Source organism: Aythya ferina (genome assembly GCF_964211825.1).
Source record: "Aythya ferina genome assembly, chromosome: 6".
NCBI lineage: Eukaryota > Metazoa > Chordata > Aves > Anseriformes > Anatidae > Aythya > Aythya ferina.
In genome coordinates, this window is record NC_140303.1 from 35,593,446 (window position 1) to 35,610,521 (window position 17,076).

At 36.9% G+C, this 17,076-nt stretch overlaps 1 protein-coding gene across 5 annotated transcripts in view; it reads right to left on the minus strand.

Moving 5' to 3' along the window:
- Positions 1 to 17,076, minus strand: part of XRCC5 (X-ray repair cross complementing 5) — a gene marked incomplete at its 3' end in the record, with an annotated part of 45,546 nt that overhangs the window by 17,348 nt on the left and 11,122 nt on the right. For all 5 annotated transcript variants that reach the window (XM_084523022.1, XM_084523023.1, XM_084523024.1 and 2 more), the window contains exons 9-14: positions 15,147 to 15,259; positions 11,801 to 11,863; positions 11,048 to 11,185; positions 9,670 to 9,760; positions 8,299 to 8,432; positions 3,852 to 4,048 (exon numbers count right to left, since the gene is read on the minus strand). In XM_084523022.1, the coding sequence (XP_084379148.1) occupies positions 3,852 to 4,048; positions 8,299 to 8,432; positions 9,670 to 9,760; positions 11,048 to 11,185; positions 11,801 to 11,863; positions 15,147 to 15,259 (736 nt within the window). The remainder of the gene's footprint in view (positions 1 to 3,851; positions 4,049 to 8,298; positions 8,433 to 9,669; positions 9,761 to 11,047; positions 11,186 to 11,800; positions 11,864 to 15,146; positions 15,260 to 17,076) is intronic.

The following is a 17,076-nucleotide window of genomic DNA, read 5'->3' on the forward strand; positions in this document are numbered from 1 at the left end:
TTTGGAACCAGTACATTGAGTTGACCTTGCTGATTCACTGTACACTGTAAATCAATAATCACATGTGACATTTGGTATTCTCAACAGATTCCTTTTAAACAGATTCTTTTTTTATTCCATAAAATTGCAATAAAAAATTTAAATATTAAGAAATCCATTTACTCTTTAAAAATTACCTGCAAGTTCCTGTCTTGGAACTGATAGCTACTACTTATCTGCTCACACTGACTTTTGAGTCTCATAACCCATATTCTCCATCAGCACACAAGCGCTTTATAAACTTCTACTTCTAGCAGTCCAAACTTGCTAGACAAACCCCAATTAAGAATTTGCTCAGAACAATCTCAAGCTACCCCTCAAAATGCTTTCAAAAGACATGTTTTTAAAAAACTAATTGTGATTTTAGGCTACTTTCTACCTTTGCCCACACACATATATCAAGGTGTATGCAACCAACGCTTCAAATGAGAAGCTTAATTTTAAGTTCCAATCTTACAAAACTTTGGATCACGTTCTGGCAACAGGAGAAACTCCAGTTTATCAGAAAAGGGGAAGAAAAGTGGACACTGCTTTGTGTTGTTTAATGTAACAGGCTTACACAGAATAGATTTCAGTTTAAGAATGACCGAAAGTTATCATCTAAATGATCTAAACTGCAGTATTTATCTTTGAGCAATCCCAACACAAAAATAAAAAGTTACTCTAAAACATCCTGCTACTGCAATAAAAAGAAGAAACTGCTTCATAAATCAGGGATAAAAACAGAGATCATGGACTAGGTGCCATGTTGCATTCTTCAAAGTTACAACTCATCTTAAAAGTTGTTGCCTGCTACTGAAGCAACCAGCTATTAAATAGAAATAGTACAGACTTCCTTTTTACTTTCTATAGCATACTCCTCCCCTGCTTTGCAATCAACATCTATCCCACTTCATTTCTGTAGTCTCATCATTCCTTTTACTTAATTTTGTCACTACTGAAATGAAAGCCCTTCTCCTCAGCAACTCCTGTCATCCAACATCACCCTACTTATCACTCTAGGAGAAGCGATGACTTTGGTGATGCCTTAGGACAAGGAGACTAGGATACCCTGCTTTGTTCCCAGCTCTGCTGACTTTCTGGCTGACCCTGAACAAGTTGCTTTATTGTTTTGGACAGCCACTATCCCTGGAAAAACTTATCTAACACCAGAGTTCAGAGCTTCTACTTGAACAGAAATTCTTGTGTGCACTGAGATGGTTCGCTGATAAGTGCAAAAAACAAACAAACAGAAATTCTCATTTTTTCCCTCAAAAGTTGCTTTGTAGTTCCTTGCAATGCCTTGAAATATTTTTTCTCCTGCATTATTTTTGCTGATTCCAAATGCTTTGGGACTGGAGGTAGGAAGAGAACAAAATGAAAATAACTGAATTTAACTGCCTAGGACCAAACCTACAGCCATTATTATTAGTGCAGTACAGCTGAAACTAATGAATCCATACCCATTAATACCAGCCAATGATCTGACATTTAAAAATTGTTACTGATAACGCCCTGATTAGCAGTATTTTTTAACTATGAAGTGTGCGATTGCTCTGAGACAAATTAATAAAATACAAGACTAATTTCAAACACCCACTTCTACATTTAGACAGAGGCCTCTCACATACTGCAAAACTGGGTGAGGTAACAGCCTCTCCAAAGTCATCCTAAGAAGGAAATCTAGTACAATCAAAAGTATTTTGTGACTTCTTTTTTTAAAACCACACAGAGCTTAACAAAAATGAAACAAAATATAATTTTTAACCTTTTGCATTAATAAGATGTGCCTGTATTTATGTTGCCTTAGTCCCAAATAGACCTTAAGAATTAGGCAGAGAAATCAGGTCAACAGCAAGATAGGGATATCAAATACAAGAGACCAAAACAGTACAAATCAGTTTTAGAAAAAGAAAAAAATAGCCAAGAGAGCTTCTAGCAAACTTTTTCAGTACTCTTCAGTGCAAATTGTCTAGACCTGTCAATTTTAAAAAGGTGGATGTTACCTGCTGTTTAATGTTTTCCTTATCCTGTTGTACTGACACTTTTTTCTCCTCAAGTGATTTAACTAAATCACTCAGCTTGTCCCACACACAAAACAATGTCACTACTGTTCCCATTCATTACATTTAATCCATTTTTTATTCAGATCTTTTCATTGTTCATTACATTATTCATTTTTTTTTTTTGCATAGTTGAGTTTCTGTTCTTTTGCCTCCCTTACAAAACCCCTTTTTTCCCCTAAATCATTTTATAACACCCCACACCAATTCCTATCTCAATTATTTTTATAGTTGCTTTCATCTCCCCTCTAAAGCCAACCAGTTTATAATGAAAATAGCTTTCCTTCTTGCTTATCAAATTGAAGCCTTTGGGATATATGTTTTTCAGCAACTACCAGTAATGTGTCACAGCTTTTTGTATAAATTCTCTTCCTGGCTTGCTTGAGCCCAAGTTTTGTAGGCTATTTTTTTTTTTTTTTCACCTGGCTCTATAGTTTTCTTCTCTCTACTTTTTAATATACATATATAAATATTTGTATGTATACGTATATACAGCACACATGATTAGGGCACAGAGCAAGGACAAGATAATTTAATCAGTGTGAATTCACCAAGGCAAGACGGGCGCACACAGCAGTGAACAAAGCAAAAAGCAATGTGTTTCCCAATCTGTATACAGAAACGTGGCCATTTTCCCAGAGCAACAGCCCTAGAAGTCCAATGCCATGTCTTCCCAAAGATAACATCAGGAGGCTCTATCCAAACAGAAGTAAAGGATACGTGGCAGCTCAGCTTAGTCGGGCCTTAAAGTGGCCCAAAGACATTGCTCCTAGTGCTGAAAAAACAGCTAAAAATGACAAAAAGGGGAGGAACTGAGATCTGTCCAACATGCCAGGGGACCAGCCAGTTTTATTATAGGCATTCTATAAATTGGATTTTGTTTGAACAAAATTGACTTGGCTGGGAAAACAGTACCAATGCAGTACCAATTAAGCATTTATTTTTCGTATTTATAGCACAGATAATGTAAACAGAGCGTATGTACTACCAAAAGCCAAGAGTTTTAGTTTAAAAACAGTTGAGAATATACATGTTCCAGAAAAAGTCTATAGTATTTTTCAAGACATTCACGTTTTCTGCACAGCATATAATAATTAAGCTGCTTTTCTTTTGATTTGGTATTCAAAATGAAAGCCGTAGAACAGAGTATGCTGGGATGGAATTTTCATCCTGACAGGTAGTGTAAAGCTCCTTGGAATTTCATGTAAACTGATACGTTTGATACTGAATTCACTTCTGTTATTCTTATCCAACCCATTTTGTCCAACCACTGGTAGGACAAACTCTTTGGTCACTAGGCAGTCAAGCACTGCAACAGGTTGCCCAGAGAGGCTGTGCAGCCTCCATCCTTGGATATCTCCAAAACCAGACTGGATGGAGCCCTGAGTTACCAGTTCAGATCTGTAACCCTGCTTTGTGCAGCAGGTTGAACTAGAGAGCCCTCCTGAGGTCCCCTCCAAACTGATGGATTCTGCAGTTCTGTATTAGCATATAATGATGTCAGAGAGGGGCAGACCTAATCCTAGCATGACTTTCACAGCAGTAAGACCACTACTCTCAAAATAGCCCAGACAGTGTGGTTCCACAACATTCTCAACCCATCAGTACTTTGTAAGTATGTAACTCATTGATTAAAATGCTCCTGAGCCTGCTACATTCACCAAAATTAATTTGAAGTGCAAAGAAGTGTTGTTTTGTTTGTTTGTTTTTGTTTTGTTGTTTTGTTGTTTGTTTGTGTTTTTTTTAATCAATATTAAATCTCTAACTTACTCATCTTTAAAGATGTCTTGAGCAGTCTTCTCTTCTTTTTTCTTGCCAACATCCTTTAGAGGGAAGAGTGCTTTTACTTTCTCAAGAGGAACCTGACACCTTTCTTTCACCACGCAGGGCATCTCCAGCATCTCTAGAAGGTGCGGTTCAATTGGCGGTAGTGGCTCATTGGGGTGAAAAGCCTTATGTTGCAAACACTGTAAGAAACAATTTTAGCAAAGAAAAACTCTAAGGTTATGTACTTTTAGAGTAATATGCCTGTATATGCAATATCATATGGTACATGCAAAGTATCTTCCATATTAAAGAAGCTACCTTAATAATGTTGAGAAATATTCCAGCTCATGATTGGATGAGTGGAGTCAAATCATCAGCTGTTTACGGAGATTAATAATGATATTAAACTAGAATACTGATGCATACGAGTGCACCCACACTCACTGTAATGAGTTCTATGAAAATTATTAAGAAAGTTACACGAATGAAGTAGTCATCAGCACCTATTCAGCTTTTTAACTTCAATTTACCTTTAAAAAGCTGTTCTCTTACAAAACACAGTGATATGGGAGAGATTATTGACATTCTAAAATCAGGAAGCAAGATATGTACCACAACCTTATATTCCATTTACCATCGTGATTTATTGTCCCTCAAAGAAAGTCTCTCTTCTTGGCCAAAAAAGCTCAGTTTGCGTAACATGAGAAATCTTCACCCATTCAAGAGCAAGTAGTAAGAGAGAAGTTAAAAGCGCATAGGCGAGGCACAGAATATAGGTATGTTTGCATATGAACTTTGGAAAGAGCAATGCAATGAAGACCCCTGATGGATGAACATAAAGGTTGGAAGAGATGGCAGGAGCTACAGAGAGGGAGCTTTCACACAGTCAGGTAACTTCCCAAGAAACCAGGAAAAGAGGAGAGTTGCTCCTTTGTTGGCTGTCAGACTTGACCTTAATTAAAAAAAAAAAAAACACAAACCTCTATTCATGCTGAAAAGCTGCCAATAAAAAACATCCAGGCCATATGCTACACATCAATACTGATGTGCTTTCATGCTGCCATTAAGATTCCAATCTATATTAGAACATACTTTCAAAAGGAGGCAGTCACACAAGGCTACTGATTTGAAAACACTTGCAATGATTTAAGGCATAATTATTTTGAAAGAGTCTAAAAATGTTGCTGGAAGCTGCAGTAATGGCTTTTGTGATACAAAAAAGAATATCAAAACAGCATTAGTGGATTGAATTGAACAAAAAATCTAAGTTTCCTGTTGTGAATGTGTTTTTCAGGCTTTTGTATCTGAAATCTCTACACGAGTTGCAAAAGCTGAGCAGACTGCAGCGACAGCCATCACTTGCTCCTGTTTTTCAGAGCAGCTGACCAGCTCTGAGATGGCAGCTACCTTCAGAACTCAGGTGTTAAATGAAGATGAAGTTGAACAGATTTAGCCTGAAGCTTCTGATGCCAAACAGGAATTGACTACATAATAAGTAATGGCATAAATGCCTGAACAGACAAGAATTTACTGCAAGAAAGCATTCTGTCTTGTTCCCTTCCACACAGTATCTATGAACACACTTTTATAAGAAAATATTTTAGCAAATCTATAAAGCCTGTGGGAACCAAACTGTCTTTAAAGCCTCAGAACATCGGACAGAGATTCGTTCGTCTAAAAGATAAGCACTGAGTCCAAGCCAGTCACCTACTCATTCTCCACAACCATTTTGTGCTCATGGTGTCCAAAAGCTGAAGGACCACTCATTTTCTCAAGGCTTTTTTTTTTTATATGGCTTATGAAGCAGGCTTGGACAACTCAGCTTACATTAGTTGTCTAGCTTTTGGGTAACTAAATGTATGAACTAAATCCCAACACGAGTGTCTTAGAGTTCAGTTCACACTTAGTTTGTGACAAGTTCAAAATAATGTTCCAGCAGATAAACCCACTACATTCAACTGAAGATAAGATTACTTGTTGCTGAAAGCCCTTAAAGACTTACTCCAAGGTACCTCCTGTCCCCCTGCAGCTCTGCTTTAAGTCCAACAACTTACAAATTAGCCCAGACCAACAGAGTCACTTACACGTGGTCTAGAAAGAGTTCTGACACATTTAGTTGTGGACTTCACAGCCGGATCCCATGAACTATTAAATGCTGCAGGTCACTGTCCCCCCAAGTCTGTTTCAGTATCAAACAATCTCTGATAAGCCATTTGTTTGTATGAAAAAACCATACTGCATTCAACAAGTGTCTTATCTGCTTCAAATCCCCATACTGAAGAGGAACAACTAAAACAACAAGGTTGGAAGTCTACCACCAAGAAAGCTAAGGAAGTTTGTTTAGGCTTTTCTGGAAGCAAGAAATAAGAGCTCTGGATATAGGATATTCCTCATCTTCTACCCCAGCAAGCATTAGCAACTCCTTTCCACCCACTCTGTCATCTTCTGATGCCTACCACTACTTCCAGAGTTATAATTTGACTTGACGTTTCTGTTTAAATTCTGTTTTAATTCCAAACATCCTCAAGAGACAAAAGAGAGAGGAAATGAAGGGGATGCTCATCCTTTCTTCAGGACTGTTTTTCTAAACAATTTATAGGTCCTGTTCAACCCAATCAATTTCCCGGCTACATTCAAAAGATGAAGTATATTTTTTGTTTGTAAGTCTTAAGAAACAAGAAGTGCCACTTGTTCCTCAAGCAAAATAGTAAGAACCTGGAACACATTTCCAACAAATTAAAGGAAAGAACAGCCTTTCCTTCTCAAGTCTGCAACTTGTATGGGTTAATAAGCAGCACTGTAAACATGACAAAACATAGGGGCTGCATGAGGGTAAAAGAAAGTGCTAAAAGGACCAGTAATTTAAGGCTCTGTAAACAGCAAGCACTGTGGACAGAACTGCATACTACCCAGTATTGAAACAGTAAATAAATACATTTTCTACCAGCAGCAATCACCCTTGCAAAGTCTTATTATTCCCCAACTAAATTGTGTGAGTGAGGTAGTTACCTTCTCCTGGCAGCACTTGACTCAACCATTAGGACAATACCATCATATTATTTCAAAAGACAGATGTAAGGCCTGAAAAAACACCTTCCAGTGAGAGGCAAAATCTCCTGAATTAAAAGAGTGCAAAAGTGTACCTAGCTATGTAGGGGGAAATACTATCTCCTGCATGTTTCATTTGCAAGAAAAACTGTGTTTGTTTCATACTACCCAAACTTTATGATCCTTCCTAAAATACAAGTAATGCAGAGGTCAATCCATTTTAAGCTCTTCCCTAGCAATAACCTTCTGCTGACCAGATCTTGCATTAAGTTTACACTGTCTTGTCAATGTGACTGGCAGAATCTGGAGGGAACATTGAGTTCTTCAGGTGTCAAACAGGGTAGGATTTGAAGACATTGGGATTATGTGTTTCCTGAGACATAAGTATGACCTTCAGATTTGTTGTTACTTCTGACAATACCGAAGCAGTGTGGCCTTCGGAATCTAGGGTAAGTTTTTTGTTTAAAGGAAAAAAAAAAAAAGAAAAACATCATTCTACTTGTGAAATGAAAAAAAAATTTGAATTGTTGAGACATAATAAACATATAATACCATTTCTGGTCAATTTTCAGAGTGGAATCACACACTCAATATATCTCCATAGTCCTGTACACAACGTATTTCAGCAGCTGCATAAATTACATCATAGTTTTCCTTATTTTTGAATTTGCTGTGTCATTTTTTTTTGAACACTTGAATTCCAAAGCATAATTAAGTCTCTCATCCTGACAGTTGCAAATAAAATCTTCATGATATGAAAGGAATGTGAATCAGAATGTAGACAGTTTGAAATGATAACTGCAAGAAGTGTGAACTCTTCTGCTTGCCCATAAAACACATTAACTCAGACACCCAAATGGAGTACTTTAGACGTCAACCCTGTTAACCATTTACTACTGTTCAAGTTTACCTCAGACTGATTTGCTTTGGCACCACTGCTAGACGAAACAATGAATAAAGAAGTGACTCTGCTCAGGATTTGATGAGACCCAGAATGAGGAGCTAAAATCCTCCATGACTGTCAGGTAATTTCTCTCTCTGCGCAGAAACTGAAGTCTGAGTCTTTGTCTGCATCATAGATCATTGCCATACAGCACAGAGATGAGATAACCAAGCAAGTTTTAACTTATCTAGCCTTAGTACCCTTAAGTGATGCTGTTGTGGACTTCTCAGCACAGATGTCATTTCCCTTCCTTCCTGGAAACCAGAAATTACTGGAAACATGGAACAAAATATGTGTCAGACAACATGGAAATTGCCAGCTACCCCATACTTCAATACAAAACATTTTCATGGGACTCATCACAATGCAGATCGTTCCAAGGTGAATCAGACAGACAGAAAGGTGAAAGGCTTCAAGAAAATAATGTTTCTTTAAATGTCATATAGTTCATCATCTCACCTGATATAACCTCTGAAAATGAGGGTTTGGGATTTTGCTGGGCTTAAACAGGTCCTCAAAAGTTTCTCCATCATCATCTTCATAAACCAAATTCATAGAATCAATCAAAGAGTCGACTGCAGATAACTGATCCGCTAAGGCAGCGATTGTATACAAAGAAAGATCAAATACACTTGCAGATGAATGCATTTCTTGAAACAATTTGCAGATGAAGATTCACTTCATAATGGGAGACTCTGACCAAACCATTAAGTGTCACAGAATATGCTGCATATACAGACGTGCCAAAAATGAATATGGGTAGTGGACACAAATAAAAACCCTGCTTTGTTTATGGACTACAACATAAAGTCAAAGAGTTTTTTGTTGTTGTTATTTAAGACCTCATTTATTGCTGCCTTCCTGCTTCCATTTGTCTTCTTTTCAAGATGTTTTTATTTGCAACAGAAGGTTTATAGGCCACTTAGAAAATGAGAACAGTTGATTTGATAAACTAAACTGAGTAAAATAAATCTTAAAAGTTAGGATTGTGAAGTAACTCAGTTCACAATAGTCAACAACTGTTTTGGTAAAAACAAGTTTCAGATTTGTTCTCAAACTACTAGTTATAGTAAGAATACAGAAACTATTTCAGAAACAACCCAGCACGCTTTACCTGGTAGATCACACAACACGCAGGTAGATCGCACAACAAATTAAAGAATTGGAAGTGGATTTCGAACTACATTCATTAATGCTAATTACTGAGAAAATTCACAGAACAGTGAATCGAGCTTTATATGGCTGCATGTTCTATGGCTCTCCAAAGACACCCTCCCTTGAACCTGGACACCATTTAGTGCATGCTTCACAAAAAACATCACACCACAGAAAACAGAGTTCAGCCTTTTTGTCTTTGTACATTACGTCAATAGGTCACAACACAAGTGGCTGCAAAACCAGCTTGTTTGGAGCTGATTCCTCTATTCTAATCCTAGCTAACTCATCATATACTGCAAATCCCATACAGTTTGGCCATCTCTTACAAATGAGTTCAAAGATCAAGGGTTATGGAGGACTAACTCTCAGATGTGTGACTTAAAATCAGATAAAATCTGAGCCACAAGACATTCAACAAGACAGCCTTAAAAAACTGCCAGCAAACCCCTCAAGACTGCTCAGCCTGCAACTAAACTGCTGAAGTTTTGTTACAGGCTTCATGCTTCAAGATGACATCACCATAACTTATTTCCATAGGACTGTCAGTATTTGGGTTTAGGAAAAAAAAATAATGTTTTCATTGGAAGGCCAAATATCCTAGCTATTTTAGAATGTCTTAAAAGAAGAGCAATGAGGTACTTTGTCAAGTTGCACAGGAAAGGACTATCTTACCTGTAGGACTGAATTTTTTATTGTTTTTCAGGGATGAAAACATGTACTGTCTTACATCTTCCATGTAGGGTAACTGCACATAGATGAGACACTGAGCAAAAAGAAAGTAAGAAAAAAAAAAAATCAAGAAGCAACTGAGCCTAAAGAAATACAAAGTATCCCAAAGTGGGATATCAGGGCAATACAAACAGTAAAAATTAAAAGATCTAATGTCAGTGTATATCAAAGCAATTCAGTAAAATATTTATAGAGCAACACTGTTTTAAGTAGCATAAAACAAAAGATGATTCAAGAATACAGCACAGCTACACTTCTCATCTTTCTATAGGCTGAATAAAGACCTTTGAGGTCATCCAATCCTTTTTCTTATGTAGATTTCCATCCAGCCACACTTTAAATATCCCATACATTGGAGCTCTGGGAGGCTTTATCACAGCTTACTGCATTTCAAAGTCATTTTTTCCTAACATTCTCATGCTAATTTTCTCTCTATTCAAATACCTCCTCCAGTTCATACCACCCTAAATAATTCCTTTCCATCCTTGATGTTTATAACCTTCAAAAGCCTGAAGACTTCTGTCCACCCCCACCTTAGTCATTGCTTAGCCACACTATGTATATATTTAGCTCTTTCAGTAGTGTCTCGTAAGAAAGATTGGTGGAAACATGCAGCAAAAAAATCTTACAAACTACGTTACTTTGGGTCTCAGAACTTTTAAAGAAATTCTTTCAAATGCGATTGTTGGTTCCTTTTTTAAGAAAAAGACTAGAAGTTTTGTACATTTTTTTAAATAACCTTTTCAAATAAATGGATATACTACTGTCTTCCTGACTCTCCATATGAATTTCATCAGTAGCTCTAAATGCTGTTAGCTCCTTCCCTCATTCCCCATTGACTCAGAAACCTAATGACAACAACGTAGTTGGATGTGCTTGAAATGCCAGTTATAAATTCAAGTTTTGCACTACCAAGCAACCCAGAGATAATTCTGCAGTTAAAGACAATGAAAGAATCTACCACAACTTTGGATTGTACTCTGAAAGGTAGTTAGTAATACAGACAAGTTACCATTGTTTTCTTGCTAAGTACCTTTCTTAGATGCCAACAGACTCAGATTTCCAGGATTACAAAATTAAATTATTATTAATGAAATATAAATTACTTAAATCACTAATATAGAGGACAGTATAATTATTTACTACCTCCTTATCTTAATACTTGGTATTATTTCATAAAATTACTACAATAATCACATTGGTTTCCTCTGATATTACACAGCACCGCCAATTCATATCGTTCAATTATGATCATTCATTAATTAGCATTTCAAAGTAACAATAAGGAGGCTCTCTAAACAAGGAAAAAGTGAAAAATTACCTCATACGCATCCTTAATATACGGAAAAGCCACACCAATTTGTGGGTTACATCTTCTATCATAAACATAACGCACTATAGCTACTACTTTCAATTCATCCAAGGCATGAACAAGGGCAGAAAAAGCAACTGCTGCATTCTGGAAAGAAAATAAATCTGTAGTCATGAAAGTTCTCATTAGTCTGCTGAAATACACCTTTCACAGCAAATTCAACGGCACTGACTTAGTCAAAATTACTTGCCATTTCAGCAATAAATGACACAAGCATTTTCATGTTCAAGAAAAAAAATAAAAAGAAGTTCAAATCCCAACATAGTAGCTTGTCCATTGAAACTTTAGATCCTGAACATACCATCTTTTCCGCTACGTGTGAAAAAATCCGAAATTTCATGAGACAAAGGACAAGCAGTCAGACCCTTAAAGGGAAGGCATCTCAGCTCTCCAGTGAAGATTTTACTTCTTATGTTTAAAATAATTTGGAGGTGTGATCTAAACAATACAATGAGACTCCCCATGTCCTTGCACAATGAATGCCATATCTCATGGACAATGATAAACTGGTAAATATGGCATTCATGTGGGGTCTAAGCCAAAGTCTTTTTATGTTAATGGGTAATGGAACAATACTGCAAGCTGCATTAAGAATCTTTCTGTTGCATTAACATGGAAAGAAGGAATAATCTCAAGCACCACTACTATTCTTTTCTGTTCCATGGTAAATTGCTTTCAGTGTTAAACTTGAATTCACCTTACCTCATCATCTTTCGCCGCAAAGACCTTGAGAACCTGGTTGCCCATGTAACAGTGCCTCTGAATCTACAGATTCAAATGGTCAGGGGTTAGCTTGATCTAAAACAAATGTTGTTAACGCACCTGGACCAATTAAATTATTAAACAACCAAGGCATTAATCAAATGAGAAGCCATAAACTTTAATTACTGTGCATATCAGCTAAAGCCCTGCGTGTGTTTTGTAACTCCATTTCTCACTCAATACGGATACTCAGGCATATTCTGCAGGACATTCCCTTGTCCTTCCCACTGATGAGCAGGAATGAAAGCCTACAGTACTTGCAGCTATTACAAGCCTGGATACCACTGCAATAATTCAATAATCAGTGTGAAAAGCTCCAGTAGTTATCAGAACACCTAAACTTAACCGACACTATGCTGCGTCTATACTATCAAATTTTGCTAGCAAAAATAAAGGAAAAAGGACCTGAAGAAAGTCACATCCTTAATTAATAAACGGTGATGATCGGACCAGATAATCTTGAAGGTCTTTTCCAACCTTAATGATTCTATGGCTGACAAAAAAAAAAAAAAGTTTCATTAATGGGCTGGAGCTGCAGAGGCTGAGACACACCTGGAGAATCACTGCAACAGCAGAAAAGGAGGGGTTGGAACTAAATGGTCTTTAAAAGGTCCCTTCTAAGCCAAGCCACTCTATGAAGAGCAGCCACAAAAGACCGCACAGTACTAAGAACGCTCGTTAAAATGAACTTTCTTTGTTAAAGAAAATCTCTTCAAATTACACCAACTCCAAACTACCTGGAGTTTCATTTTGTAGCAAATTACCATAATGCTGTTGAAGTCAGTGACAACTTACACCTGAGCAGATCACTTTTATGTATTACAGAACAATTCTTGAACTCAAATTACTCTACCTGCAATTATTCTTTGCTCTTCTGTCTTAAAAAGCTGAGGCATTTTATGTTCAGGATAAATACCCAGATATGTGCATCACTGCACCTTTTCTGTTTGCCACAGAAATGGGTCCTTTGTAATATTTTCAAGTATTATTTCTTGATTTACACAGCATTGCTTATAAATTAAAAATCAAAGTTTAAGCGGCCTCTGATCTTTTTTTTTTTCCTGAGGGATATGAATAACTAAGAAAATAATATGAGGTGGTTCTACTCCTTCTTTAATTATGCATTTGGAGCTGCTCCAGTTAACTCATCTTTTCTCCAAAGTTCAAAAAAAATAAAAATAAAAATAAAACCAAGCATACATTCAGATAGTGTTAGGATTATGACTCCAAACAATAAAATTCAGGAGCCAAAACATAAGGAAAGCACACAACTTGTAAATTCTAGTAGTATATTCTCCTGATATCATTATCTGTACAAAGTAATTCTAATCCTGTAATCAACACCTCAGTAACTTCATTCCACTGAGGTATTTGCAACCACTATTTGGCTTAATTACTCATACTCCCAGTTACAGGACCAGAGCACACACTGTTTAGGATGTAGTTCCATTCCTGTTTGTTATCAAATCCAGACAGGAGAAGCACATCATAAGAACTGTCAAAAGCAATATTTTGTGCATTGAAAAATACACAATTTCTTAATTCTTTGAGGCACATTTATGTGAATCAAAACACTATTCCTACACTAAATTATATACAGGCAATCTGAAAGTGTTACCACACTCCCAACCAACAGTGGAAAAACATGCAAATGAAAAGACTGCTCGCTTAGAGGAGCATGGCACTTCTCATCTGCTTTCAACTCAGTTTCTCTTTTCGATAAAAGTCAGACTTCAAGCTGAAATAGGAGGCAAGCCTCCAGCTGAGAAAGCACCACACACAGTGAAACAGATCTTGAAGAACGAAATGAAGACAATAAGGCTCAGCTGTAAACTAGGAAAATGTGAAAAGATAAAAACAAAACAAAAAACACCTGTCTCATTAAAACCCTGAGTTCAGACACAAAGTTTCATACATTAGACTCAGTTCCTGGTACAGGGTTTAGCAGCCCTTACATCTCTCTGCCCTGGCCAATTCAGGGTATATAAACTCAAGCAGGACATGTTTCCTTGATCAATTGTTTTCAGCACATAAGTTACTGTGTTACTTAAATTTAAATCCTGACTGTCCGCAAGGAGCAGTAAGGTTACAGGTCTCATTTAGGCTGGCTTCTAATTTTAAGTAATTGAGTGTAACTTCCTAGCTCCTCAGGTAACAATATGCTTTAGATCATCACACTGCAATTGTCTACCAAGGTATTGATACACAGGGTTATCTGTGCCACTTACACTGTAGAGAAGAAATACGTTTAGTTAAAGAAATATATTTAGTTAAAAACAGTTGGGATACAGACACTTCCTATTTCATTAGCACCTTTCCTTCCTGGAAAAGGTAAACGATTCCTCAGCCTTTTATCAAGCGTTCTATTTTGTAGAGGCAGTGAGACATTTCAAAGAAGAGCAGGAGGTCTGGGAGCCTTTAGAACAGAAGGCAGAGTTACCCTATGATTTTGTTTAAGCTTTGGGTGAACTTCACTCTAAGATGGAGTAAAGTTTCAGTCACCCTGTGCAATGTCCTGGAAAAGAAAGAGTAGAGGCAGCTTATAATTTCTAGAAATTATTGGCACTCACGTTCCTGTATTTCCTCATATAACCCATTTCAGGAAGGTTTTTTTTTAAGCCTCCAGGTAAAACAGATGACAAAATTAATACCAGAAGTACAGCTAAGTGCATACAGTCACAAAAAAAGAGATTTCATTGGGATATGGAGAGTTTTTGAGTGATGCATCTAAATTCTCTCTTATGTAGAGAGAACGTAGAACAGAGTTCTACACTTAATTTTTGTTATAGTAGAAGCAAAAAGAAAGGCACAGTTCAACAACTAATACTTATGGAAACAAGAATGAATGGAGTTAGCTCTCAAGCTTTCTTTAACATTTCTGTAACACTGAGGAAGAGGTTTCTTCTGTTAGAAAGTAAAAAGAACACACTCACAACTGGACAAGGCCCAAGAAGGCTTCTGCATAACCTGAACAGAAGAGAGACCACCTTCTGTTGCAGAGTTGTCAACACTATTTAATTTACTCTGATGAAATGAGACTACAGTACATCTGCAGCCACTTTGTAGGGATCTGAGATCAGTGGCTCTTGCTTTCCTTGAACACCTCATGTCCATATTTATTAATGTCTCTTCTTCACAAGACTACATACATGTAAAGTCACTCCTGTCACACCTGACAGCAGATGCCCCATTCCCAGTACAATAAAACACCTTCAGCAAATTCAAATGGAAGTCACATGTCTGTAACAACTCAGCAAGTTGAACGAAAAGAAGTTTAGTAACATACCTGAGAAGCTCTGCTGAATCCCAAAACAGAAAAACATTTTGCTTCAGCTTTGTATTTCATTTGCTCTTCATCTTCTTTGGAAAAAGGAATGATATCGCTCCCATAGCGAAACCCTGGAGAACAAGAGAGGAGCATCTGGTAAGCATATGGGCCTACCATTCTAACACTGAAATTAGCTCTCTGAATATTTTAACAATGCACGCATGCCCTACAGCTACACTCCACACACTGAAATTACTTTCCCTGTTAACAAAAAAAAGCACACACCCCACAGACACATTTTGTACTTTATGAACAGCACTTGCACCCCTTGTACATCATTTTATGTAACATAACTGCCCTCATAGAGAGCAAGAAAGCAAATAAGGGAACTGAACATCTTGCCTAACAAAGTTATGCTCACAGAATAGATTTAAGCAAATAAACTACAACACTCCGCACAAGTGTAATAGAAAAAGCATACCACAAATTATGGAAAGGAAATGACACCACAAGGGATTCACAGAACAAATGTGTTAACAGTGGAAGCGCGATACACCATCACACGAGGGAAAATCAAAATACCCTTGCATGGAAAAGCGGCCTTTCTATATATTTCTGTTTTACTTTCCTCGTCTTACATTGCATTACCTGCATGAATTAGGAACCTGTTAGTTTTTCAGCTATCACCTGTTCCAGCTGCTTATTATTCCCCCACCCTAAGTTATAATACTCAGTAACATTATCATTTTATTTTACTGTCTCTGGAGTATCTTCAGGTGAGGTAAGGAACAGAAGTAAATCCCTGGATGAAAAGCCTGTACGCAAACAAACTTTCCTGTAAACTAAAAAGCAAAGAAGCAGGCAGACCAAAAGATACTTTCGTATGTGTACTAAATGCAAAATATTGTCTAATTATGCCAATTCTCAAAATGGCCACAGAAGTCCATGAGGCATCACCTGCTCTTTACCTATAAAAAACATTTTTTTTTATAGGTAAAAAAAAAAAATTATTTACACAGAAATTCATGGTCTCTTTTGTTCACACGGGACTCTTCACCGCTTCTGTTTACTAGCATCCCACAGTCAATTCACCAGCTGGGGCATTCAAGGACATCAGCAAAGAACAGTCACAAAGGCTTCAAAATATTCATTATTAAAAGTGGATATTATCATTTCAAATCTTTTAGTAAATCTAGAAAAAAAGTCAGAGTGCTACCCGTTATTTCTGTTTAAAAAAAAAAAAAACTGCACTGATTTTTTTTCAATTTGCTATTACTGCAAAACACCTCTGCTAAAGTGCAAAGAGGTTAAATAAAAACCACAGTATTTGTCTCCATTTCACAATTTATTTTATTCTTTAACAGCAATTTCTATACTGTTATCTGAATAGTTCTGCCCTTTGTAGCTAATGTTTGCCCTACTTGTGTGGGACTCAAAGAGTAAACTGGATAGCAAAAAAATCAGTAACAAAATATAGTCACAGAAAATACACATTTGATTAACTCCACTTTTAAAAAGTAGATTTCATAATGCTTCTGGGACCTTTAGTCTTCCCATGAACTTAACCTACTCAGCAAGATAGAGAAGAAGTACTCTGCAGAAGAAATACTACTTCAAATCAGACTACTCATGAAACGTAAAGGTATGACTCTTCAACACTGCCCCTTACTTCAATGGTTTTATCTCTCATCTGCAGATTATCTAGAAACAAAAACAGTGCTATGAAAGTATTCATGTTACCCGTACAACTGAAGATTTGAAGAGTAAAGGTAGCATGAATACTGAGTACAGAATTCAGACGGTCTTCCAGAGTACAGTTTAGTAAGCTGTAGTCCCTTCCAACTTCCACATGGTGGGACTATTACTGCTAGTCCTATTAGTAGGAAAAATAAGAATTTTTAGAATATGCAAAGACTCATTAGCTCTGTGTTCCAATGGCTTACAGAGT